Here is a 25,994-nt window from a genome sequence, read left to right as displayed (position 1 = left end):
GCATAGCTCAGAGGAAGTCAAGGTAACCTGGCAGTCCCTGATCAGCCCATCTGGTTTGCTTTCCCTTTCCTCTTTGCATGTTCCTATCTGATTTGTGTCCACTAGGACTCTAAATTTTATAGACTCCATTTATGTGAGGTTCTGCAAACCACTCCTGGCCAAAAGGATGCAACCTTTAAATCACCACAGCACAGTGTAACATTTTTTTTTTCCCTAAAAATTGTGACATAAGGATTTCCCTGGATGCCAGGACCGCTTACAACTCTATTAAACAAAGCAAATGCCTGCATTGTTTTTCTTCACAGTCTTACACACCTCTTACACTGATTCCTGGATAACAGCAAAAGCTGCCTCCAGAACAGAGTAGCTTATCATATAGCAGCATTTACTACGGAGTTCCTGTCTTTAACCTCAAACCAGAACTCACAGTGCAAGATAAAGTGCTGCCAGAGCTCATAGTTCATCTCTAAGATTGAGGTATAAGCCTTGGAGCCTGGCTCCATTCCCAGGCAGATGCCAGCCATAGCCATATCCTGCTCAGAAGCGTTGGCCAGCTCCAGCCTCTCTTGCTTTGGCTGTTGTTCAGCATTAGGTTCATAATAAAGCTCAGTGACAGATGCAATAAACCTTGCTCTCATCTACCTCCCATTGCTACCACTGCAGTGTTATGATTTTTGTCAGATACTTCTTGACTCTTCCATCTCTTTCAGTGCTTAATGCAGCTTCTAGTGAAGCACTGCCATCAAATACTACACTGAACTTATTCTAATCCTAATTTTTGCAATTAAGGCAAAAAATAAAACAGTTTAAATTGGGAATTCAGTTCATCTGAGTGCTCCTTCTCCCTTCGTGTCTGTTCACATATACATAAAAATGACAGATGATTTTTTTTTTAATTTACACATAATGACAATTATTTAGCACTCCTCCACATTACTCCAAATTCAAGGCAAGCAAGTTAATAAACTGCCCATGCCACCTGTGCAGCAGCAATGTGGTCTACACTTAAACAGTCGGACAGGCAACGAAACTTTACCGACCCAACTCTCTTCCAGAACTGTCCCTAAGAGGCATTTCCAGTAGCACAGTTTCAGATAAACCTTAATCAAAGTCTAAAACTGCTGTTTAAATGCAATTTAAACTCCACCTGCTGGCTGAGCTCCTTAATGGCATCATGTCTGCCCATACAGATGGTAAAGGGGCTTAAGGATGCTCCCCTTCCAGTGCTAAGGGGCTTAAGGAAGATTTATGATACATCCCATTAAGAAAAATACCAGGCAAGACTTTCTAAAGTGATTGATGATCTCTATAGCTCTGTTTAATAGAAACACGTCTAAAAGATCTGATTTGCAAAATCACTAATCACATTTGGCAAAACAAACCCTGAAATACTCTGAAACACAAATGGGTCTAAGGAGAAGCAACAAATGTCCTTTCAATTAAAAAAATGGAATTTATTTACTGAAGAGGGCTTGAAACAGGGGTTTGATGACCAGATGGTTTTTTTCCAATATCCAGTTTCCAGAGATACATTTCAAGTAACTGTAGAACATTAACTGTACATACATACACACAGAGAACACAACATACACATGTGACAATGAGGGATTTGTGCAGAGTTCACATTTAATTCCATTGAGACTCCTACATGCCTGTGTTTTTACAAAACCATACATTGAAAGAAAATTAGGATGTTGTTTTCATTTTTTATTTCAGTACCTAAAAATCAACTTCAGTGGAAAAACAATCTGTAGAGCAGTTTAGAATATGAGGTGCATTCAAGAAAAATGTTGGCCATTAGTGAATTTTTCCATGTGTGATAGGGGTAATTTAGCATAAAACTATGCATCTTCTATTTTCTTAAAGCTAGCCAGACTTTATAAAAATGTAATGGTACTAATGAGACAGAAATCTCTGAGAATTCAGTGCATGGCATACAGGGAAATCAAAAATTAATTTAAGAGGCATATTTCCAAGCTATGAGGGTTATTGACAATAATCAGTACAATCAGGAAGTCATCAAACACTGACTAGACTCTTTTCAAACCAGTGCATAAAAATATATTCATTTTGTTTTGTGTTCATATGAAATATGAAATATGAATTTATTATCAAATAAACAGTTTATGTGACTGTATTTATATTGCATGAATTGTTTGGAAAGTATTCACCACAACTATCACCCAGAGAACATTTACTTTCCATAGCTCAGTTTGTGGGGCAGGTCAACTGACACTTGAGACTAATTCTGCTTGCCTGGTTAATCCACAAGCTTCAGAATGACCCTCTAAGCACTTCCAAACAAATACCCTGGCCCATTTCTCTCTGATATTCACCCCAGTACTTTCCATAAGCCATTTTTTATGGATAAAAACATCATCAGATGAATCAGCAAGAAGCAAGTAGACAAGAATAAACTATCCTGACATGAATTGTAGGGTTTTATGTAAACACACATACACACAATAATATGTATGTTACAGGCACCTGCTGATTCTTATTGTGCTTAGTGACAGAACCTGAACATGACAGAAAGATGGACCTGCTCAGCTGGTGATTCCCTGTTAGCTTGATGCTGCTTACCCCTTCAAAAGTAGCATGGGAGGACAACCATAGTGCAAAGCCTGTTAGGGAAGAAAAAAAAGCAATGCAAAACCCGGCAATAATCATAGGGTTTCTCATTAACATGTGTACTCTCTAAAAAGCTCAAGTTCTGAGTAGCTGTCAAGAAACCAAGACTTTAATCAGAAATAATTAGTTACAGTTCATACCCTCAGCATCTGCACCCCATCAGCCCACCCAGCTTGTCTGGAATTAGCAGCAGCAGCAGAGGCTTGGCCAGACAGGTAAGGCACTGCAGGGGATTTCAGCTGCCCAGAGCCTGGGGCTGCAGTACAGGTAATTCCCATAGAGGGAGTTGTTGCTTTGTTTCTTCCTTACTTCAAAAAAGTTTTTCTGCCCATGTCACAGGAAAAACTCCATGTGCTTCATACACGGCACAGACACTTCCCAAAATGAAGATTTTTAAGGTGAGCAAAGCACTCACCAGACCTTGTCAGTCAAGTCTATTACTGAATTACATTTTTCCATTGTCCTGCCATATGGCTTTTTTGAGCCAGCATTACTGAATTTACAATTCCTGACTGTTTTCTTAACTGTCCAAAGGAGCCCATGAGGATGCTCAGAGGGCTGGAGCATCTCTGCTACAGAGACAGGCTGAGAGAGCTGGGGGTGTTTAACCTGGAGAAGAGAAGGCTCCAGAGAGATCCATGGTGGACTCTCAGTACTTAAAGGCAGCTTATAAAACATGGATAGAAACTTATTCCAAGGGCAGATGTCCTATCCTTAGTGATGGGACAAGGGAGAATGATTTTAAACTAAAAGAGGGGAGACTTAGATTGGATGTTAGGAGGAAACTTTTCCCTGTTAGGGTGGTGAGGCCATGGCACAGGTTGCCCAGAGAAGCTGGGATTGCCCCATCCATGGAAGTGTTCATCAGGGCTGGATGGGATTTTGAGCAACCTGGTCCTAGTGGCAGGTGTCCCTATCCATGGCAGAGGGTTGGAATGAGGTGAGCTTTCAGTTTCCTTCCAACCCAAACCATTCTAGGATTCTATGATTCCTAAAGAGGGAAATGGAAACTTTTCTTACAAAGCAATGAAGCACCTACTGCATTCCCAGCACTCTTTGGCTCCTTCAGTAATAGCCAGGCTGACCACATCACTTGGCACTTTTGACATGAACATACTTCTGTGTCCATCACAAATAGCTGGCAGCATCACTTCTTCATTCTGTACCTCCACACAGAGAACATACTTCAAAACAAACAGAAGGAAAAATGGGCTGTCTCTGATATAATGAATTTATGAAGCTCAGGTTAAACTGAGGACATCACCCTCTGGTAACCATGGTTTGCTATGACAGCAAATTATATTTGCATGTGCAAGGGAAGTTTTGCTTAATTTAAGGAGAAGGGTTTGATGAGATGGATATGCAAGCACCTGATTTCACTGCTGCTTGGTATTATGGTGGACTCTAGTTCTCTTGCCTCCTTCATGAACCATATTCTATATAATGTCTGCTGTCCAGCACAGGAGCTTTTTAAATTAATATTCCTCAGAGAGGTGATCTGATTTTGCTTTTGCAGGCAAAGAAATGGGTCTGCTTTAAAAATAACCTCTTATATGAAATGATGCATCATAGCAATCCCATGCAGAACAGCAGCTAGGAAATTATTCCATAGCAACGGCCACATCTTAACAGAAGATCATCTCCTGGACATCTCCCTCTGCATTTCTGCAATTACCAACTATGTCTCCTACCATCTGCAATTATATAAAATCCCTCTGGCAAGTACAGCTATTGCTTACATGGAAAATTAATGTAGTGGAGCAATGGGACCTAATAACTAAATATAAGAAATGTGAGTTATTACTATATTACTATCTGCCAAGCTTTACACCAGCCACCAGAAACCATTGAGCTGATCATTATGTGAAGTAATTTTGAATTCTTTGACTTAATAATATAAATCATAGCTCTTGGATTTAATATTTTCCTTGCACAATAATGCAGAACTTTCCCCTGCCACTTGACATTAGAAATACAGCAATGCAAGAGGCTGTTTTCAAAATCAGTAAAGAATGAATTGATCTGCTCAAAGGGCAGTGTGGGAGTCTGGTTGTGTTGGCAGCACTGTCACCACAGGAGCAAGGGACAAGGGCACCTGTTCCTGGGTACTCCAGGGGGCATCAGGTTTGTTTCACAGCACACTTCTTCCATATTGCTTGGAAGAGGCATTTAAGTTTCCTGATGCCCCTGTGTCACACTGCTGCTGGGCTAATGGTTTTATAAATCAAAAAGCACTTAGATTCTATTTACAAGAAGCAGGTTTTGAAGTGCGTCATATTGCAGGTTAATATTATCCCTAATCCACAGATTAATAATGATTTTACAAACTTCAGTTTTTTCTTTTGTCCCAGCATTCATTAACTGTATGAATGACTTCCCAATCTGGGTTAAAAAGGTGCAGTTATCATACTGGCTCTCATTTCCATCTTAAAAATTTAAGACATTTGCCTTCTTTTTTAAAAAAACTTACATTTTATTTAAAGTATTTTGAAAGCAATTAAACATTTTCTGACAGTGAGTATAAACATTGATAAAAAAATTTCCATAACTGACATTTTTCTAGAAGAAAGTAATGACAAATGGCATACATGTTTGAAAATTTACACAACTATCATCTTGGGGAAAACAGTAAGAGGTCGCCTGCCTAAAAAGATTTGGAACAAAGTAAATTATTGATACTAACTTATCTCTGTCTTCCAGCCTGGGAAAGAAATTCTAGACATCCACTTTTTGTGCCCTGGAAGTATTAATCTCACCATAACATATCAGCACCAGTCAGCACTTCTGCTACAGAACAACACGCCTGGCAATTAATAGAGTCACCAGTGCCTTGACAATGTCGAGGCAGGAGAAATGTTCTGAAGAGGGAGGATGTCCCAATTGTCATGACTTGGATGTCAAAGCAAAGATTGACTGTTTGAAAATGGAATTAATGCTGTTCACCTGTGGCAGATAAAGAAAGGCTGAATGTAAAACAGCAGCTCAGTTCAACAGGCAGCTCTCAGGTTTTGAACTGTGCTGAAACCAAACTGCAATTCTCTGGTGGTCTAGATAGAGGAGATAAAAAGGGATCATTAAGATCAATGGCTCTGACCCTGAAGCAAACAGGTATCAAACACACCGTGCTTCCAGCACCGGTTTGTGGGCAACATTATTTGCAGAACTTCCTGATCTTGATGGGCTAATTTTGAATAACAGGGAAGTTGAGTTCCTTCAGAGTGGCTGGAAAAGAGAGGGAAGTGAAAGCAAAGCCTGGCCCATTCAAGTCCTGAGGTGCGTCATTCCTCGGGATGGTAACGACACTGGTGGATTACAGCAATCTGCTGGAAGGCAGGATCAGCCCTCTGGAAGTCACAGCTAACACTCCCCTGGGACAGGCAGTAGCTCTGTGGGTCACAATAGCAGCATGAGCACGGAGTGGATTCAGTTCAAAGTCACTGTGCCCCTCTGATGGTGAAGGCAAGAACGCCAGCAGCGTGGTGCACAGTACAGGTGTATTTATCTGTGTCACTGTAACCTGAAGGTGAGAAGCATGGATTAGTCACATGGCCTGCAAAGAGAGAGGAGGCTGAGCAGCTGAAGGAGGTTCAGATAACCCCTCCTGAGAAGCAGCACATGTCTGAGGAATCTGTACTTGAAGGAAAACAGCAGGGATCCGCTGGTTAGGCACACAGCATCCTGAAGGAATATTTCAGCAACCTGCAGTAACTTAGGACAGGCATTCTCACTAGCCAATAAACATACAACAGATACCAGTGCCGAAAGAGGTGACATTTAAATTAGGATAGCTATCCCAAAGTGAAAACTCTTACCTAAGTTTAAGAGGATTACCCCCAGCCACAGCCCTTCCCACGCTGCTCTGCCCCCTCCCAGTTGATATTTCCTTCTCCACCTCTGCTGCATAAACAAGTTAAGTGTTTGTATTCTCAATCACTCAACTTTCTTCTGCAAATAGTCCCTTGAGGTTCTTAGAATTGATTATAGAATCAGAGTGTCAAAATAAAATAAGAGTAAATAAATGTAAGAATATGAACTGTTTATATTAGGAATAAAGGCAGTGGAACCCCGGAAAGTTGTTTTTTATCATTCTATAGATAAATAAATATATCACAACTGGCAAAGAGAATAAAATCTAAGCCAAGGTTTTAGTGAGGTAATTAGTGTAGTGTAGTTTCACTACATTTTGTAGAAACTTCTAGACAGTCATGATACTTTGTGTGCCAAAATGGGCACTCTTTGTAAATCCAGCAGATGTTCAATATAATAAATCTGTATTCTGCTGGGAGGTGAGCCAGTCAATGCTAACACTACACATTATCAACAGCAGTCTTCATGCTAGCATCCTATTCCACAGACAACTTGTTTAGGCCCTCTGCAAACTCAGGCAGCTCCCACTCCAGAAATTCTCACCAATTCAGAAGGCCTTGAAAAATAAAATTGAAAGTTTTGAAGGCTTTCTTCAAAAGCATAAAATGCACAGACTCCCTTTCAAATGAGACAAAATGAACAATGACAGTAGAAGAGCATAGAAAGGGACCTTTGGGTTGCAAGATCATCCAGTTACAACCCACAAGTCCCTACCCCTTGCAGCCTTCCATCAATCCCATTAGACAATGTTCTGTGTTCTTTAATTTTACACAGGCCTTTGCAGCTCATATCAACAGAGATACTTGGGGGAGGGTTGGTTTTGTGGTTTGGGTTTGTTTTTTGTTTTGTTGGATTTCTCTTTATTTAAATAAAGCTTGTGTGGGTGCCCGGAAAACAAAGTGTGAAGAGCCAGGCACTGGAGGACCAGCTCTGTTGGGTGCTCTGCACAGCACACAGAAAAGGTGACTGCGTGGGCAGCACCACCAGCAAGGAAAAAGGGAGCGGGGGAGGAAGAGGAGGAGGAGGGGGAGGTGGGAAGGAGATGATGTGTGTGGATAGAACACAGGGAAAGCAGAGTGTGTCCTCAGCTTCCTAAGAAGAGCCCTGGCAGATGGCCTAGTAAGGACTGTATCCATATCCTTGGGCAGTCAGGGTACTCACCCAGCAGGGAGCCTTTGTTAGGCACAACTGCCCCACTGCATGACAGGCAGGGTACAATCAGCACTCAGGGAGTGAGTGCAGTCAGGACGAGGCTGCATTTGACCGTGTGCTGCACCGAGAGATGTCTCAGGAGACACTGAATTTCACTATGTTAAAAACCAGACCAGGTCTGTCCATTTAGATGGATGAGAGCACCGCAATCATAAGGCCTGAAACACTTTTTGAAAGGATTTTCTCAGATCAACCACACATTTTGCATAGGCTGTTCCCACTCCCATGTTTTTTTCTTTTTCTTTTAAATCCCCTTCTTCCTTTCTGCTTTCTATTTTGTATGACAAAGGCCCTGTAATGACATGCTGATATTCAGCAAAATAAGGAGAGCTGGAGCTCAGAGTTGTTGATGAGAAAACGAGGAGAGAAACTCCTTGTAATCTGCTAGTAATGGCATTATGCCACTTGTCACCTAGTACAGCTCTACCCACGAAGAACAGCAAGGGACACTGGGGAGGAGGCTAGGGGCTGGCATTCTGCTTTGGGTACTGAAGAAATAGGATGCTCCATTCAAATGGCAGTGGCACAAGAGTCTGGGAGCATTAGCAAGCCAGGAATCTTCCAGGACATTCAAAACTCCAGCTGCTTCTAGTCCCACCATTGTCAACACAGAGGCAGTCTGTTGTGGCTTGTCTGTCCTGCAGCCAAGATCGGCTGTGGCAGCTCCTCTTTCCCACTGTCAGCCGGTGGGCGAGGCAACTGGGGAGGCAGGAGAGGAGAGATGGAGAAGGGAGTGAACCCTCGGTCTGGCACAGGGCGTGGGGGCAAGGGGCAGCAGCAACCCAGCACGACCAATGCGGCAAGGTGACCTCAAGGACATCCGTGTGGCCCGTGCACAAACGCCTCCAAAGGCTCCATCTGGAGCCCTGGTAAAATGGCACTGAGCCATTTTTGTATATCACGAGGAAGAAGGTGCGTGCCCCTCACGGAACAATCCGGCTGCTCATTCTCTTCCCTCCGTGAACTTCATTCTCCGGAGAACACAGCGCGAACCCCTCGTTCTGACCTCCCCGTGCTGAAAATCTGGGAGCGCACACGTTTGTACACAATGGCTCGGCCGGCAGCAGCTGCGGGGGCCGCGGTGCCAAAGCCCAGCCGCACGCAGGGACCGGGCTTTTCAACAGCCGCGCCGGGCCAGCTGCCGCCCGCGGCCCGCGCGGGCGGGAGGAGAGCCAGCAGAGCCGGGGAACCTCCGCCATCGCGGCACCCGTGGCCCATCCGTGAGCGATCGTGAGGGGATCCGTGAGGGGATCGTGAAGGATTGTGAGTGGAGCGTGGGGAGACCGTGAGGGGACGGAGAGGGACCGCGCCAGGTCGTGCGGCGCCGTGAGGCGGCCCCGCCGCCAGGGGCGGGCGGTGGATGTGACGCGCGGGCGCGCGGGGCATTGTGGGAGCTCCGCCAGCCCGTCCAGCCGATCGCGGTGGCCCCGCGGGCGGAGCGGAGCAGCGGGAGCGGCAGCGGGGACGGCAGCGGGGACAGCAGCGGGGCCGCCGCCGGCCGACCGGAGACATCTTGTCCGCGCCGTAAGTCACCGCCGTGGCCCGCCCGCCGTGCGGGAAGGAGGGGGCGCGGGGGGCTCTGTCGCGGCGCGGTGACACCCGGCGGCGGCGGGGGGGCCGCGAGCCGGCCGGGCGCGCCGCGGGACGGAGAGGTGCCGCTCCCCTTCCCTGAGGGAAACCGGGAGCCGGTCCAGCTGCTTCCTGCAGTGCCTCGGGTGAAGCCGGGAGATCCACCCGCGCCCCGCGAAATGGTGGCAGCGGGGCTGTGTTTCCCTGGAATCCGCTGTGGAATGACGGTGTGGGGCTGGAAGGAGCCCGGCGGGGGTGCAGGGCGGCCGGGGGTGCAGGGGCGGTCCCCGCTGTTCCACGCACGGACGGGCTCCGTCCTTGTCGTTCCCAGCGCGGGTCGCCGAGCAGGGGAGGATAATCGAGCGAGACTGCGAAAGGCACAAGGCAAAAAACAGCAGGACTCGTTTTCCGTGTGTTTCACTTCGGGATGAGGCACCCGTGGTGTAAAAGTTACCTGCCTCGTGTGAACGACTTAATTTAAAAAAGCCTAATGATGCATTTTAAACCGTAAGCAGAGGCTTCTGAGAGTAGCAGAAATAAATGTTTGTCTGGAAACAGGGCTCCTTATTCCTTTAGGACTGTCACCTCTCGCAGAGGCTGCAATATGTCTGCCTGCAGGATCGGGCAGCCCGGGGCCGGGCTGGGTGCGGGTGTTCCGCCGAGGGCACCGCGGGCCAATGCAGGTGGATGCCGGCTCCGGGGCTCGGCTCCAGCAGAGCGCTGCGACTCACACTCGAGCCTGTGCTGTGTTTGTGCGTCTACGAGACAGAGAGGGCAACAGACTCGTTCTGTGACTCGCATCTCCCTGTAATCCTTTTGTTTCTTCCGTAATTTTTTAAAGTAAGTTGTAGAAGGCCTGTGAAACTGTGTCTGAAGCCAGCAGTTGGAACTAGCTCCTATGCAAGCAGGGTGGTGTAAAGCTGAGGTTGCTTCATTTGTAGAGATGGAAAGAGACTTGTTGTTGAAATATACTTGGATGAGACTTGTTATTTATCTTCTGACCATGCAAGTGAACAACCATTTTTTCCCCAGGACTGTGTGTGGCTGTCACTTAGCAACAGGTCTGTAGAGAACTTGGCAGATCCACTGCCTCCCCCATTCTGATGAGTGAAAGAAATAAATTAGTGGAGGATCAAGAGTGCCATTAATAAAAACAGTACCTGGGTTCTCAGGGACAGCCCAGAGTTGAAAGACTTATGTTAGAACAAGACAATTACAGTTGCTTTGACAATTATGTTTTAATGCAGTTGGAGGTGAAAGATTTTGCATCAAGTAGTAAGTAGTCCCTAGAAAACTACCCAGTGTATTTGGGGGTTCAGGGTTTGGTTTTTTTGGGGTTTTTTTTTTTTTGGCTTTTTTTTTTTATTATTTAATGTTGTGAAAGAAAGGCATTACATTGTTTACTTAGTAATGGTTGCAGGTTATTTTGTTGCATTATGTTTCATAACCTTTCACACTGAAATCTAGGCCTTCTGGGTTTCTGCAGAGTAACTTTGCTGTGTGTGCTTTATCCCCCTCTGTTTGCCAGCAAAGCCAAATGTTGACAGTGTAGATTAAGCCATAACTGATATAAAAACTAGTGGCAAGATTAGAATTTGGTTTAATGACAGTAAAGTCAGTAAGGTGCTTAAGCACTGCGTATTTTGTAGAGCATGAGCAAAAAGGGAAGTCCACCACTGCAAGTTTAGTTTTAAAAGAAACCAGTGTGTTTAAATTTGTTCTTAGGAGTTGCCTAGTTCTGCCAATACATAGCAATGAGCTTTGATAAAAGATGTTCTCTTGATAAGGTAGGTGATATAAGCACAGTCTGGAAGAATAATCATGAACCTTTGCTCTCAGAGAAGTACAGAAATATTTTTGTGCAACTCTGTCAGCTAGGATCAAAGCCTGCTGTCTGTTCCACAGAAAAGGTAGTCCTACCCCAGCAAGGTTGTAAAGTAGGAATAAAGGAGCAGGGGTCTGTAACTGATGCCAGGAGTGGAGAAAAGAGCCTCCAGATAGATCCTCCATTGGGAGAGGAAATGTGGCCCTGTGGGTAATGCTGAGCATTAGGTTTTGTCATCTCAAGACATCAAATTGGAAAAGAAAAATGCAGCACTTGTGGAAAGACTGCAAGGCTGGCTGGCTTGCTTGCTTGCTTGGGAAGGATGCTGTGAGCACACAAAGAAGCTATAGTTCCTTACCCAGGCCCATTCTAAAGACAGGATGGTCAGGATTCAGCTCATGGTCCTTGTTCCAGGAGTGATGCAAGAATCACGCCATTCATGATCTCCTTGATGGATCAAGTCCTTGCAATCCCTTCTCTTAGCAGTATATTATCTATTTTAAATTTTGTTCTGCATCTGAATTTTGCCTTGGAAGCATCCACATGAATTTTTAATGTTTTTATTTTCCTACAAAAATGTTAAAAGACAAAGTTGTTTTCAAAGTGTTATTTAAAACAGTTTTTCTGCATTGAATTCACAAATGGTCCAGTGACTTAAGGCACCCTAAATTTTTATGCTTTCTAGTCTATCTAGTATACAAAAACCTATAATGTATAAATGGTTATTTCAGGCCAATTCTCCCAGCAGTGGTCAGTGAAGACAATTGTATTTACGTTTTCCTGGCTGTTGGTGGCAGGATGCCCGGCAGAAACTCTTGTCACACTCCCAGCACTGTTCTTAGTGGAAATTTGCACATTAAGGGGTATTTGTTTTGGTGTTTCAGACCCACTGTGGGAGGGAGGGACTTCTGCCAGTTGAATACAATTGTGCAGCAGTATTTTGTTTAGCACATAGATTTTGTGAAAACATTATTCCTCATTGTCCCACCCTTTATGTTACTGCTGTAGGAATTTTAATTGTCTTAATCTTCAACAGAAAATACACCTATTGTGCATTCCTAGATGGGGAGTGTTCTTTTGGTTTTCCAAGAAAATGAAAATAAATGTATGGTGCTACCTTCTCAGATGAGAAGTTAATGGAGTTCTGGAACAACTGTTTTCCACTCTTCTGTGTGTCTCAGACCTCAAAGAGTTACTGCTTTGATAAAGAGCTTGAGCTAAAGTTTGAAATCACATCAGATCAAATGGTAACTGAGTGATTGGCTCTTTTTAGTTCTGTTGTACCTAGAAACCACAGTCCCAGGCAGAGACTCTGTTGTGCCAGGCAAGTATTATTAGAGACCATTCTATGCCATTTTATAAATATGCCAGGGTAGCTTCGATTAGCTAAGAACAGAGCAAGTTCATTGTCACAGCAAAGTCAAACGCATGTTTTCAGCAAGAGTTCAGCGAGTGGCTATTATTATGGGATATAAATAGATTTAAGAGAGAATGGCAGCACTTACATTGTTAATCCTTTGAAACAATGGAAAGAAAAGAGTATTGCAGTTAATCTCTTGTGATACAAAAATGAACTTTCCAGCTTAGTCTTTGTACTGAAAGAAAAGTAATTACTACATCTTAGTATTTTTCCTATTGTAGTAATGATCTCCTGGATTCCACTACTTACTGATATGATGATGCAGACCTAAATTGAATCATCCCTTTGCTAAGTGCAGTTAATACACCAGTGTGAGCCCACAATCAGAACAGTTTCTGTCTGACAGCAGCAAGATTCATAGTAATTTATTTAGTCATTGAGAGCCAGTACCCGAAAACCGTTAATAACAGACTGGGTTTATTACTGCTGTTTGCTCAAGGTGTCAAATCAACTGAACTAATGAACTGCTGGTGTTTGGAATTTGGGTATCGCTTTACCAGGATGTTCAGGCTGTACTTTAAGAATTATGTCATGTTAAACCTTTCAGAAAAACAGATGCCTTTGTGCATTTGAGGAAGATGGTACTTGAAAGTGTGGTTCAGCAGAGTATCTGTCTTCACACAGAAAAATATGGCCAAGAGTTACTCCAGCCAATTTCAAAGAGTAAATATTAATTATGCTGATTCCATTGCTACACCTTAAGGTTGTTTCTTAGGAGATGTATTTCTGGCTCACAAAGACATGACAGCAGAAGAGCCTTGTAGCTTGAATCTTTGCTGTGACCCAATTAATACATCATCAAATCTTATTTATGCATTTGGAGATCTTAGAAAGCGGTGTGAACCTTGCCACCTTTAAGGAGTTTCAAAAGGCTGTGAATCAAGTGCTAAATTCTGTATCTAGGGTGGTCTGTCCAAGCACAGCAGAGCCACTGAAGAATATAGTGTTAGATTTGATTTGAAGTCAAAGGTGAACTTAGATAGTTGACTCCTCAATGATATCCCCTAATTATCACAGTGATAATTTTGTGAACTCTCACATTGAAACAAAATTATTTTATTGTCAAATCTTTGGAGACTTCACAATGTGTTTGGTAAAGTTCTCAAAAATTCCATTACAAAGGCAGGACAGAAGAAAGCAAGGAAAGTACTGGTCCATTGACTGTGATTTATTTAAAAATATATTTACTTACTTTTATTATACTGCTGAAATCTTGTCTGACCTAGGATGTGTGTGATAAGGCTGCCTTCGGTTGCCTCTGTGATCTGTGGGCTCCCGGTGACTCAGCACACAGCTCCAGTTCATTAGTGTTGGCAGCATGCCAGAGTTTCTGGTGTTACAAAGATAAACCATTTCAGAACATGTAAGGCATACAGCTTTCTTTGGTTTTTGATCTGTTGCCATGCTCTTTGCATTTCACCTCAATACATTTTCTTGTGGCTTTTGCAAGTGAAATCTCTTTCTGTTCTCTTTTTTGGTGGAGAACTAGAAATAGGGAAGAGGCATTTGAGAGTTGGTTGGGCCATCCTGCAGCTCAAAGGCAGGACAAACAGGTTCTGCAAAGTAATGATCCTGAATACACAATTAAGCTCTGAAAAAGGTTTCCTTGCCAGGCTCTCACTTTCACCTTCCAAATGGTTACATGGTTGGTACCAGTAAAAGTGGTACTTGAAACTTAATTGAAGTTTTCCTCCCTCCACCCCCGACATCTAAGCAATCTGGGCATACGTGTGGGAATGGGATCCTTGAGATGGGAAAGTCTGAAACTCATCTATATGACATTTCACCTTTAATACTGGAAGTTTCAGAAGTTCTTGTTATTTCATTATGCAGCCCCGTGCTCCAGCACCTTTTGGATTCAGGCAAAGTTTCTCCTCAGAAATAAACTTACAGCTAGAAAGGTCTTTAATGATCCATATAAGGGGATCAGGTGAATTGGCAAGCTGGTCACATTACTCATATTATTATTTAGGATACCCTGGACCTAAGTGCATAAAATAAAGAAATTAGCTGTAGAATTTGCAGAGGTGATAAAGTAAGTTTATTAAAAAAAAAAAGACACCATTTTATATATGGGTTGGTGTTACTCTGTATTACTACCTACTTTACTAATGCTTTGGTGCAATTGTTGCAGCAGCTAATAGCTAAAATGACATTCTCCCAAAGAAAGAAAGAAAACATTAGGAAGTAAGGATTTCCATATTCTCTTCCAGCTGTTCCAATATCTCATAAACTCACTAAATGATTAATGGAAGTTTACTGGTTAAGGCTTGCAGGCTTTTTTTAGAAAAATTATGTTTTTCATCACTGACCTTTCAGTTACAAACCAAATATATTGCAGGGCAGCACAGCTATTTCTTATGCCCCTTTCCATGGTGTTCCATTCAGTGAACATCTTAACATTTGAGGTTAAACATCACTAGTACTGTTGATGAAAATGGATTATGAAATATGAAAATAATTCCTGGCAGAAGGTCTATAGACAAGTCAAAGCCCCACCCAGCCTTCCTGCTAACAAAGACAGAGCTAGCTAGATGAGAAAACGCAATTAAATGGATGGTTTTAAAATCATTGGTGAGCTGCATTTGGGTCATTTCTCAAGGCAAGAAAATTGGCTTTTGTCCTCTTCTTCACAGAATAATGGCTGTTACAGAGCTGAGTCCACAGCAGATGAAAGAAGGAGCCCTTTTGATGGCTTCCCCTTTCCAAAGATTCCTATCTGTTTCTGGACATGAGTTTCCTAAACATAGTGTGACTTTCATCTGATCTACAAAGATGGGATTATTTTGTTTAGCTTTAAAAAACGGTAAACTCATTGCATTTAATTTACTTAATGTGCTGTGCAGGTATAGATTGTGATGAATGGAATGGGGAAGTGGAAAGAAGAAGAAACCTCTGATGCTTATGTTCCTTTAGCTGTTCTGACTGGTATTTGTTTGGCAGTTATGTAGCCTGAAACTTATTGACTCATTGAGAATTGAAGGGTGCAGGATGTGTCAGCACAGAACAGAAATTGCAAAACTAGAAGTGGGGTTGATGAACCTGTTTTGCCTAATTCTGAGATCACTTCATTGTGGATTCTGGCATGTGGAAAATACAGTTAGGTTCATGAGAGCAAGGAGAGAATTCAGGATAAACAAGTGAAAAATAGGGGAAGTAGAGAAATGGTGTGCTGGGAAAGCAGAACTAAAGGGGTTTTCATTGTGGAGTGTGTAAACACATCAGTGAATTTGCGTGTGTGTTGGGTAGGATTTGTGCAGCAAGGGGAGAAGTGGGGGCACAGAGGTGTGTCTGTATCACTGATGCATCCCGCTGGTTTCCCTGGAGTTCAGACATGAGGGAGGGGAGAGATGGGGAGATGGGCACTGTCTCCTTTCCTCTGAGGTAATTTCAAAACCCAGTGAGTTGCCTAAACCTTCAAAGACACCTTGAGAGCCTGTGAACCCTCCACCTCTTTGGATTTGTCGGTTTCTATTTACAGCCTGAGCAGAAATCAAAGAGAGGACAGAATATGTTTGACAGCTGTATCAGCAGTAGGTTCCCTCAGCGAGATAAACTGAGATACAGTTGTCAGATACGTGCTGGGTGTTCAGAGCCCTGTGCTGTCAGGGAAAGGTGGCAGATAGAAGATTGTCAGATTCCTGGAGGGAATGTTGAAGCAATATGGTCTTCAGTGTAGGGATGGCTGAGTTTTGGTAGGTTCAAATCTCAAGGGAGTTATTTCAGATCATTCTAAAAATAGCATATCTACTGTACAGGAGATGTATTTTGCCATCAATAGGCCTTTGTTCTGTCAACTCTCACACATCTGGAAAATTGAGTTTTTTAGAGGAGGTGAATACACTTCATGAAAGCTTTAGTGGATGTGGTTTCTCATAGTTTGGAATGTAATTTTGCATGAACCTAACTGCCCTACCACTGCTGTTCAAATGCCCTGCCAAAAGGTTTTCATGGAGATAAGAGGTTGTTTTTCCTTGCAGAAAGCAACCTCTGCCGCAGTGCAGAAGCTCTCTTTTAAATCTGGTACTTATCACTCTTTGCTCCATTAGTTGTACTGTGTTTAATCTGTTAGGAATTTCAGGAAAGTAGATTCTTAGGAAATAACTCTTTTAATATATTTTCTGTAAAGTTATACCAAATTACAATGGGAAGTAAGCATTCTGTGGGAACTTATTTTAGCTGTGTTTAATCTGTTAGGAATTTCAGGAAAGTAGATTCTTAGGAAATAACTTGTTTTATATATTTTCTGTATGAAGTTATACCAAATTACAATGGGAATTAAGCATTCTGTGGGAAATTATTTTAAGTTCTTGTTGTGTGTACTCTAAAAATACAGCTTGTCTGTATGTTTTAGACACTCTAATGCATTGCCTACCCCAAAATGCTGACTTGCCTTGGAATTCACTGCGTGGTCTTATAGTATCAGTCCTTATTAATAACCTTTTATCTTTTGTTCCTTTTTTTTTTTTTTACTTCTTCCTAAATACAGAGTGCTGTTTCAGACCTGATACAGACAAGATGTCCAGCAGGGGTGGAAAGAAGAAGTCAACCAAGACTTCCCGCTCCGCAAAGGCTGGGGTCATATTCCCTGTTGGAAGAATGCTCCGGTACATTAAGAAAGGCCACCCGAAGTACAGGATTGGTGTTGGTGCTCCTGTGTACATGGCTGCTGTACTGGAATATCTAACTGGTAGGTGTTTCTGAATTATGTGAAACAGTAGCAGTAAAACAAATTGAATTTACACAGAAAAAATCCCAAAGAAATGAAAAAAGTTACAGCTGAAGTGTTTTGCTGATCACATATCTAAGCAAAAATCAAGGTACCCTCACCCCTGCCTCAGAGCCTTGATGACTTTTGTTCATTCCAGCATAGAATTTGCTTTCACCACTTGTAAACATACTCTTTCCATGCAGTCAGGGTTCCCACTGCCATCAGTGTCTGTGGACTACATTGTTGCAGTTCTCTTTGCTTTGGTTTTGTGCCTGATGAGTTTGTTTGGGTTATAATTGTCTGTTAAGCATATACATTAATTTTAAATAGAGAGTTTCTCCATGTTTACACAGGGCTGAGACTGTTTACAGCCTTATTTAAACATTTTTGTTCAATTTGCAGATTTCTTTTCAGACTACACATGCTGTTTGCAATTTGTTTGATTGAGTCTGTGTATACATGCAAACTGTTCATCTGCCCTGGATCTATGTGGCTTATTTGCTTACAGTTGTAGTTCTATTTCTGTTCCCTTCATCACATCAGAATGAGAATACCTTAAATAAATATGTCATCCTCATCTTCTCACAGGACAAAAATATTATTTTTCCTCCATTTAGAAATAAGCTTCAAAGGAATAAAATGCTTTTCCCAATGACATAAACAACCAGAGGTGCAAGTAAAGATCTTTACATAGTTACTTTGTTCTCAAACAAAACTTAAGACATTGCAAGTGTACCCTCTCCAAACAACATTACAAAAGCAGTCTTTTGACAGAAAACCCCAACTGTAATAGCATCAGCATATGGGCTTTTTGCAGTAATGGTTTGCTTAAAAAAAAAAAAAAAAGGATAAGAAGGTTCAGTCACCTTCATGTGGCCAGATTGATGTCCAAGTATATTCCTGTGGTGTAGGGATCTAGCAAAAAGCACAAGTGCCAGATAGATGAGTGTTTGGAGCCAGATTCTATTAGCATGACTAAGGAAAAGTTTAAATTGGATCTTATTTCTCAAAGCAGTGTTTCTTTTTCCAGTGCATCTGCTTGTGTTGGTGTTCTTGCTGTAGGTTTAAGTGTTTCAATGGACAGGAGACTTTAAGCTGTATTGTGCTGAGTCTCTCAAAGATACAGGTTTTTCTTTGACTCAAGCACAAAGTTATAAAGCACTGACTTTTGTGGGAGTATTTAAAACTGAAGCAACCTGACCTTACCACAATATTTGATACGTTTTGTAAAGGCTCTCGACATCGAAGGACAGAAGATTTCTTCCTATAAAGTTTCTTCTTCCCCTAAAGATGAATATTGGTAATATTACCAAGTTATTAATAGAGTGCTTATTTTCTGTAGGGTATTAATACCATCAAATATAATTTTTTTCACCTTCACCTGTCAACATTCAGTATTCTTTATTTGGGCCTTTTCTTTAAAAGAATCCTTTTAAACTTCATAGATGGCCTTAAAAATTAACATTTCCTTTAGCTAGGCTGCTGCTTGCAGCAATAACAACTCAAATAAAAGGCTTCTTAGGGTGGAGGGTGCTTTGAATGCTGTGCTTTTAAAGAAACAGAGCAATACAGGTGAGGTTAAGGCTCTGCTAATGAGCAGCACATGTTACAGGTACTGGTTTGAATCATTTAAAGTGTTGACTGAGGCAGGGATAGTTTAGGCAGTTAAGAATAGGCTGGGGAAATAAAGGTGTTTCTTTAACTGCTGTGCATCTTGGGAACTTGTCTGACGACATTAATAACAACAAGGAAAATAACAAACATCACTTTAGGAAAAACAAAAGGCAGGAGGAAAGAATAGCTGAAGGAAAAAATACTTTCCTTCTTTATCCCTTTAAGTATTTTTAGGAAGTTTTGCTGTGGTTTTTCTGTCTCCTTGGAAGGCTAGGTAGATAATCCTAGTAACTTGTATCTCATGGCTTTCTTTCATTCCTGTGCACAGATGCATCTCAAAAGCACAGATACACCTTTCCTTCTAGAGTTGGTACTGGTTTTGTCATAGAATTATTTGGGTTGGAAGGGACCTTGAAGTTCATCTTTTTCTAATCCTCCTTCCTTGGACAGGGATACCTCCCACTACAGGTTTCTCCAAACCACATCCAGTCTGGTGGCCTTAAACCATCTTGGCCATTTCCAGAGATGGGACAGCCACAGCTTCTCTGGGCAGCTGTGCCAGTGCCCCAGCACACTCACAGGGAAGAATTTCTTCCTAATATCTAATCTAAATCTATCCTCTTTCAGTTTGAAGTGATTCCCCTTGTAGTCCCATCACTACAAGTTCTTCCCTCTCCAGCTTTCTTGTAGACCCCTTACTGTTACAATCTGGTGGGGTTTTTTTTCCCTTTCTCTAAGTTTTTCGCACAATGTATAGTATAATTTTTTAGCCTTTAGTGCTCAGTATGTTTTCTGAACTTCAGGTCATTCATCTTTTTCAGTGTAATTAAGAAACAGCCCCTTGAAATGGAATGCATGGAGATTTTTGGTTTATGTTCTTTTTACCTCTTGGCAGTTATTACTTCACAAAACCAGAGAAATCCTGACTTCTCTCCAGGAGAGTTTTTAAAGATCCTTATGTTAGCACATGGTCTGAGACCAAATCAAAGCATTTCAACCATTTCAAAGTAAAACCAGGAACATGACATAAGAGGAAGGAGACCATGTGAACTAGCATGCTAATAAATTGGCTAAATCAAAAAGCAATCCTGTGTATCCAGGAAGGAGAAGTATAAAATATCAAAAGGAGTCATAGGAAAGAGAAACTTCAGAAACCAAAACGGGAGTGGAAATGACAGACACATGACCTAATAGAAAGGAACCTACAATGGTTTAAAAACTGGTTTATCAGTGTGCAGAATATGGAACCAACTTTATTCATTTAGAAGGTAAGGTGCTAAATTTTGCTGGCCTTTTCTGAGGTTTAACTTCAATGTAAATCTGAAATTAGCCCACAATGTGGTCAGATATGGGAATTTTTGTTCAATTTTTGTTCAATCTCAGTTTGAGATTTGAGCTTCTGAAATGCTTCCAGCTGTTCAGACTTGAAGGTCTGTTCTGGATTCATCTGGGGTTATGACTTTCCACTTTGTACTTTGAAAGTAGCTTATTTTTAGCATTTATCTACATCTCCTGATCAGAAAGTAAGAGTACACATTCCATGATTTCACATGTCTTTAGATTTCAATATACTTCACATTTAAACAAGTTGCACAATGAGTATCCTCCTTTTCTTACTTATTCACTAAAGGTTTTTGTTACCTAGAAGTAACATTAGAAAATAATTCTCTCATCAGCACAAGCAGTGTATCCAGTTTGGTTTCTTAAGCCAAGTTTCTTATTGTTTCCTGTTTTTTATCTATAGCAATAATGTGTTATGTCCACTGTAAATAGGATGCAAGTGTGTCTTTCATGGATAAATGTGAAGAAAGTGCCTTTGAGTGTTACCAGTATTGAAGCAGGTGGATGTGCTTCCTTTCTTTACTCTGGAGGAACAGTGTGGATGCCAAAGAACATCCACAGTTCTTTGCACAGTTCTTTCTTTTCCTTTCATGCAATGTTTCCTGCCTTGCAGGGAATAGTCAGAATAGTGGATCAGTTCTGCAGCATAAGCAGAAATTAATTTTAACCATTATCAACAGTTTTCAGTTGGCACATTCTGTGTTGGTGATTCCTATTGTCTTCTTTCCTTATTGCACTTATTTTCCAATGGTTCCTCACCTATTTGTCTTTCCAAATGTGGACTTCAGAAAGCTGCAATCCCCCCCCATAATTTCTCTGAAAAGTAGTGCATCAGTATTAGTTTATGTCAAAAAAGAACTCTAGGTCAGTCAAGAGAATGGCCACAGACTTCATCTGGGGCACTGCAGCCACTCATTGAATTTTGGTGGTTTGTATTTGTCAGAACTGGGCCTGCCATACATCTCATCAAGTATGGTCTTTGCAGGCGTATTGCTTGCACAACTTACAATATGTAATCCAGCCTTTCTTACTAATGGAAAAAGATACTCTTTTGCCCTTGAAAAACAGAAATCTCTTGAGCATATTTAAAGGCAGAAAGAGCCAGGCCTGCAAGTGATTTCTGCTCCCCCCCTCCCATCATCTGTTCTACACTGTAAATAATTTCGAATTGCCAAAATGTCGTAGCAAATGAGGAGAAGAAGTTTATAAAACAGCAGGAGCACAGGAATACAGAAGAAATGAGACTGATTTATATTTGTTACATATATATGAAGGTAGGAGAAAATGTTAAATACCTGTTTTCTCAATCAGATCTTTTTTCTCAGCTGTGTTTTTGGGGTTTTTTTGCACAGTGGTACCATTGATCATATATTTTCTTGAAATGTAAAATAAACACTTCTTGAACCCCGTGGTTAGAATTGCATCTGAGGCATTCCCATATTTACCCGAGTTTTTGTTTTCAGGTTTTCTGATGTCACCAGAATCAAATAATGGGAGTTCATGTGCTGCAGCTCAATTCATTGCGTTTTTATCTTGATGAATTTTCAATGTGGGAAGCATTTTTGATCCAGCTGCTGATTGGCTGCAAAAGAAAAGTCCTTCCTGAGAGCAGGAGGTTTAACTGCTCACTTCAGGCTTTGCAATGTCCAAGCTGAGCAAATTGAACTGCTGTTCACCTCTTGTGTTCTGCTCACTGACCAAAATCTTACAGGGTCACAGAGGAAAACAATGATTTGCCCTTTCTGTCAAAGCAGATGTTCCACTGAACTCCTGCTTGGAAGCAGAGGGAAGCTCAGGGGTCCACAGTAAAAAAGCATTAGGTTACAAGCAGATTCAAGTTCCAGATAGTCTGAGACTCCCATAAATAACCATCCTTGGAGAGTAATGAAATCTAAGAAGATAATTAATTGACAATATCTTTTTGATACCATTGAAATGTGCATTCAGTACCAAGATACATTTCTTCTATTTAAACAGGCAGATTTAGAAACACTAATTCATCTTATGGTGGTGTACCACAAACTCTGTCCCAAAGATGCCAGAAGAAAATGAGGGGCTCATAGGACCTGTGCCTTCCCTGAGCAAGCATGAAAATGCCTCTTTGTATGCAGTGTGCTTTCAGTATGGATTCATACTGCTCCTGAAATACAGCAGGGTTGTTCATGGCAGTAACCTCACAAGCAGAGACCTTTTGGCTGTATCAGGATAGGAACACTCCTTTGTAACATTCCTTCTACATAAGACTCATGTCATGCTCTCAAGTGAGCTGCATTATCACAATTTAAAATTGCTTTACTTGTAAGAAGTGCAACTTCAGATATAAAACTTTGCACTGTTATCAACTGAATGACCAACATTCTGAATTATAAATGCATGAATCAGTGCCTTTTGAATGTATATAAATGAGGAGTTTTCTTTCACTTATAAGGCCTCCCTTGGCTCCAGCCCTGGAAGCACTTACGTACGTGTCTGTCTTATTGTGTAGTCCCGTAAACTTCCGTGGATCTCTGAGTTACAAAAGCTCACTCAGTACAAAATTTCTGACCTGATTACAGTCCTGATATATTCTCCAAGCTGCAAAGGTCAGGTCTGATGAAAAACTGTAAGAACCAACAAGTATGTTTTCTTGTAATAAAAGCTCTAACAGTGCATACTGCTATGTCAGCTTAGTTCAAAGGGGTAAATATGCAACATTGAAATATGTGACATGTTGTATTGCAGGAATGTACAAAATGCTGGATGGGGCTGGTTTAGTTTTTATGGCATGGTCAGTGAATATTTCCTCCGTTGTAAAGGTTAATTTTTTTGCTATATTTCAGTTATATTTCAACTAGCATGAAATACTTCTTATTCTAATAAGTAATTTCATCTGTTTATTTGGCTCAGTTACAACAGAGTAATGACTTTGTCTTTATATTACTGCTCATTTAATACTGGTGTCAGCCTTTGGAAGAGTGGTGAGGAAGAGAAGTGTAAAACAAAAATGGCTGATTTTGTTACACATTTTTTTTCGTACCCATACTTTTGTCTTACATGGAATTCCTTGTTGAGAAGAAGAATAAAAGAATCTATAAAGCTGAAGTCTTTTCTTCTTTGGCCCTTTATTCTTGGAATGACAGTTGTAGGATAACTGGGTAGAAGCAGGAAGACACTCTGACTCTACAGTGTATTTACCAAGCAGTTTCTTTCCTCGGATATTCTCGAATTTTAGAAGGTTTTGTATCAAGTATTGTAAACATGATTTTTTTCACCTTTTTTCCATGAGTATTATTTAGAATACCTGAGTTCAGCTAATGTTCTGTCTTTGGTCTTCTATTTTTCCAAAGTATATCTTTCTCTGAACTATCTTTAGAAATGAAATTCCATGTGGATTCTTTGGTGCCGTCAGATGAAATGCTCCATCCTCAGTATAAACCTCATTGGGGAAAAATAAATTTAGGGGATATACAGTGAAATACAGTATTTCTAAACCATACAGGAGGTACTTTTCTCCCAAATTGCAAAACTGTCTGTGGTATAGCTGGCTTTGTTAGTGCATGCTGTTGTGCATGCTAAAAATGTGCTAAACCTTTCTGAATGGGTTCAGAAAACCATTAGACACATCCACAGGAGTAAAATCTGTTGGGGAACTCAACAAAAAGACAGCATTTCTAACTTGGGGAACCACTCAGCTGCACATGACTGAAATCAGAGGGAATGCTCTGGAAAATGTTCTTGCTCCTTTAATGCCCCAGCCCACCTGCACTTGGGCACTGGCTGAGAACCAGAGGTCAGGCTGGGTGTGGGCTTTGCTCCAAGGAAGTTACAGCAAGTCCTCTTGATGTCTTAAGTGTTTAGAAATGCAGCATTAAAGACTAAGCCAGGACCCAGTCTCAGGATGTGAGTAGTCTCCTGTATTCTTTAACAGCCAGACCAAAGCATACATGGAATCATTTAAATTGGCAAAGCCCTCCAAGATCATCAAGTCCAACTGTTAACCTGGCGCTGCCAAGTCCAGCACTAAACCATGTCCCCAAGTGCCACATGCTGCACTTGATCAGGTAACGTCTGGCAGCAGTTACTTTAATCATGTTTGGGTGCATTTCTAAAACATATGTAAGCTGTTACAAGGAACAGCAAAGTGCACTGCCAGGTAGAGGAAGCTCCACTGAAAAAGAATAAAGGCTGATTTGAGTTAGATCAGGATTCTTGTGGAGATGAGCTAGGCTATCTCTTTAAATTAGTACTGAGGGTGTGGCCATTGTTATAAATAACATCTGAGTTGAAATTCAGATTTCCCTGAAAATTGAGCTCTCATATATTTTATGGATCAATAATAAACAAGAACTTAAAATCTAAATAAATAAATAAAGGAAGTTAAATAACATTGGATTTCTTACAAAAAAATAATGGATGGTATTAAAAAGTGTAGAAAAAAGCCAAAGAGATGTGTAAGTCAGATCAGAAGTGGCTTTTGTGGCCTGAATTTGTCTTTTATGTAAACAGCAGTCTGTCATCTGCCTCACAGAAATGCAAAACTTATTATAACTTGGCAAAGTTAACAGTTTTTCCTTTAGGGGGCCTAGTTTTAGTGATGCAGCTCAGACACTAAAGGCTGAAAGGACTGGGGTTTTTATCACATCCTAAGAGAACGATTGCCCTGCTGAGAGTTAAGGTTTCACCAAGGCTTGTTCAAAGCAGTAAAGTTTCTTGAACTGATTTTCACTGCATCAGATTTCCACGACTTTGAACCAAGGCTGTTTTATTGGAATGCGTAAGAGGGAAAGTGTTGTTAAATGATTCTACCTTTACTCTTGCAACTGCAGATTCCAGGGGGATTGGGTGGAATACTCAGAGAGAAGAATGCAGGAAACTCTTAACAGCCTTGGTTGATTGGGGTTGATTGGGTTAAAACCTTCTGGAATCATGTAAAATGAATCTCAAGTCAATAAAATGCTGATGGGAAAGATGATTTGTTTGAAGTACAATAAGCAGACTCCTTGTCATTTGGTTGACTCTGTAGCAAATACATATTTTTCTCAGTGGAGTTGTATCAACATTCATTTTTCTTTGATTTCTGGGTATTGTTTTCAATTTTCTTTTGAGGAGTGGCTTCACAATTCTTTTAGAAACCCCTGACTTGTTTCTGTTGGAATTTGTGTGTTCAGAAATTGGCCTTGTATCAGCACATCACCTGTTAGTTGTTAAGAGTTTAATTTTCAAAGATATGATTTCATCTCCCTGAAGACAAGGTGGACAAAGAGATTCGATACAACAGCAATGATTTAGCTTGCGATGTAAAGCAAAAAAAAAAAAAAGAGAGAAAAAACATTTTGGGGATGAAGTCAGACCAATTGAATTTACTGTTTACATTGAGAAAGATTACAGCCTGGAATGCATGATAAGCTAAAGGCTTTTTATTTAGGCTTGAGAGGAGTTTTAGTCAGTAATGACCAGTAATATTTTGTTTGAAAACCAGTGATAAATGAACTGGAGCACTCTCCAGGAGTGGGAGGAGAATGCATTTGCTTTCGTAGCATCCAGATCTGCAGTTTCTACTGTGCCTGCTTTGTTTGGCCTAATAGTAACTATTTTCATTTTAACCATGTGTTGTGTTCTGTTCCAGAATTTGCAAGTGTTGTGAAATACCAATGTAATAATACTCAGGGCAGAGAGCAACCCCATGTGAAACAGGGAAATGCAAGTAGTGAAATTGGGAAGTTAGGAGGGTGTCTAAGAGATGACCAGGGTCTCTGAAGGAAAAGGATGAGGAAAACTGAAATCTGAGTCCTGAATCCTGAAAGCTTCATCCAGGATGAGGTTTC

At 41.3% G+C, this 25,994-nt stretch overlaps 1 protein-coding gene across 4 annotated transcripts in view; it reads left to right on the top strand.

Annotated features, from left to right (window-relative positions):
- Nucleotides 1-9,105: 9,105 nt before the first annotated feature.
- Nucleotides 9,106-25,994, top strand: part of LOC120498482 (core histone macro-H2A.1) — a 42,977-nt gene continuing 26,088 nt past the window's right edge. For all 4 annotated transcript variants that reach the window (XM_039701293.1, XM_039701291.1, XM_039701292.1 and 1 more), the window contains exons 1-2: nt 9,106-9,234; nt 17,014-17,214. In XM_039701293.1, the coding sequence (XP_039557227.1) occupies nt 17,043-17,214 (172 nt within the window). In that variant the 5' untranslated portion in view covers nt 9,106-9,234; nt 17,014-17,042. The remainder of the gene's footprint in view (nt 9,235-17,013; nt 17,215-25,994) is intronic.

Source organism: Passer montanus, unplaced genomic scaffold (genome assembly GCF_014805655.1).
Source record: "Passer montanus isolate IOZ18808 unplaced genomic scaffold, ASM1480565v1 scaffold15, whole genome shotgun sequence".
Classification (NCBI taxonomy): Eukaryota; Metazoa; Chordata; class Aves; order Passeriformes; family Passeridae; genus Passer; species Passer montanus.
The sequence above is the reverse complement of the archived record's forward strand: the minus strand, read 5'-3'. Positions and strand labels throughout refer to the sequence as shown.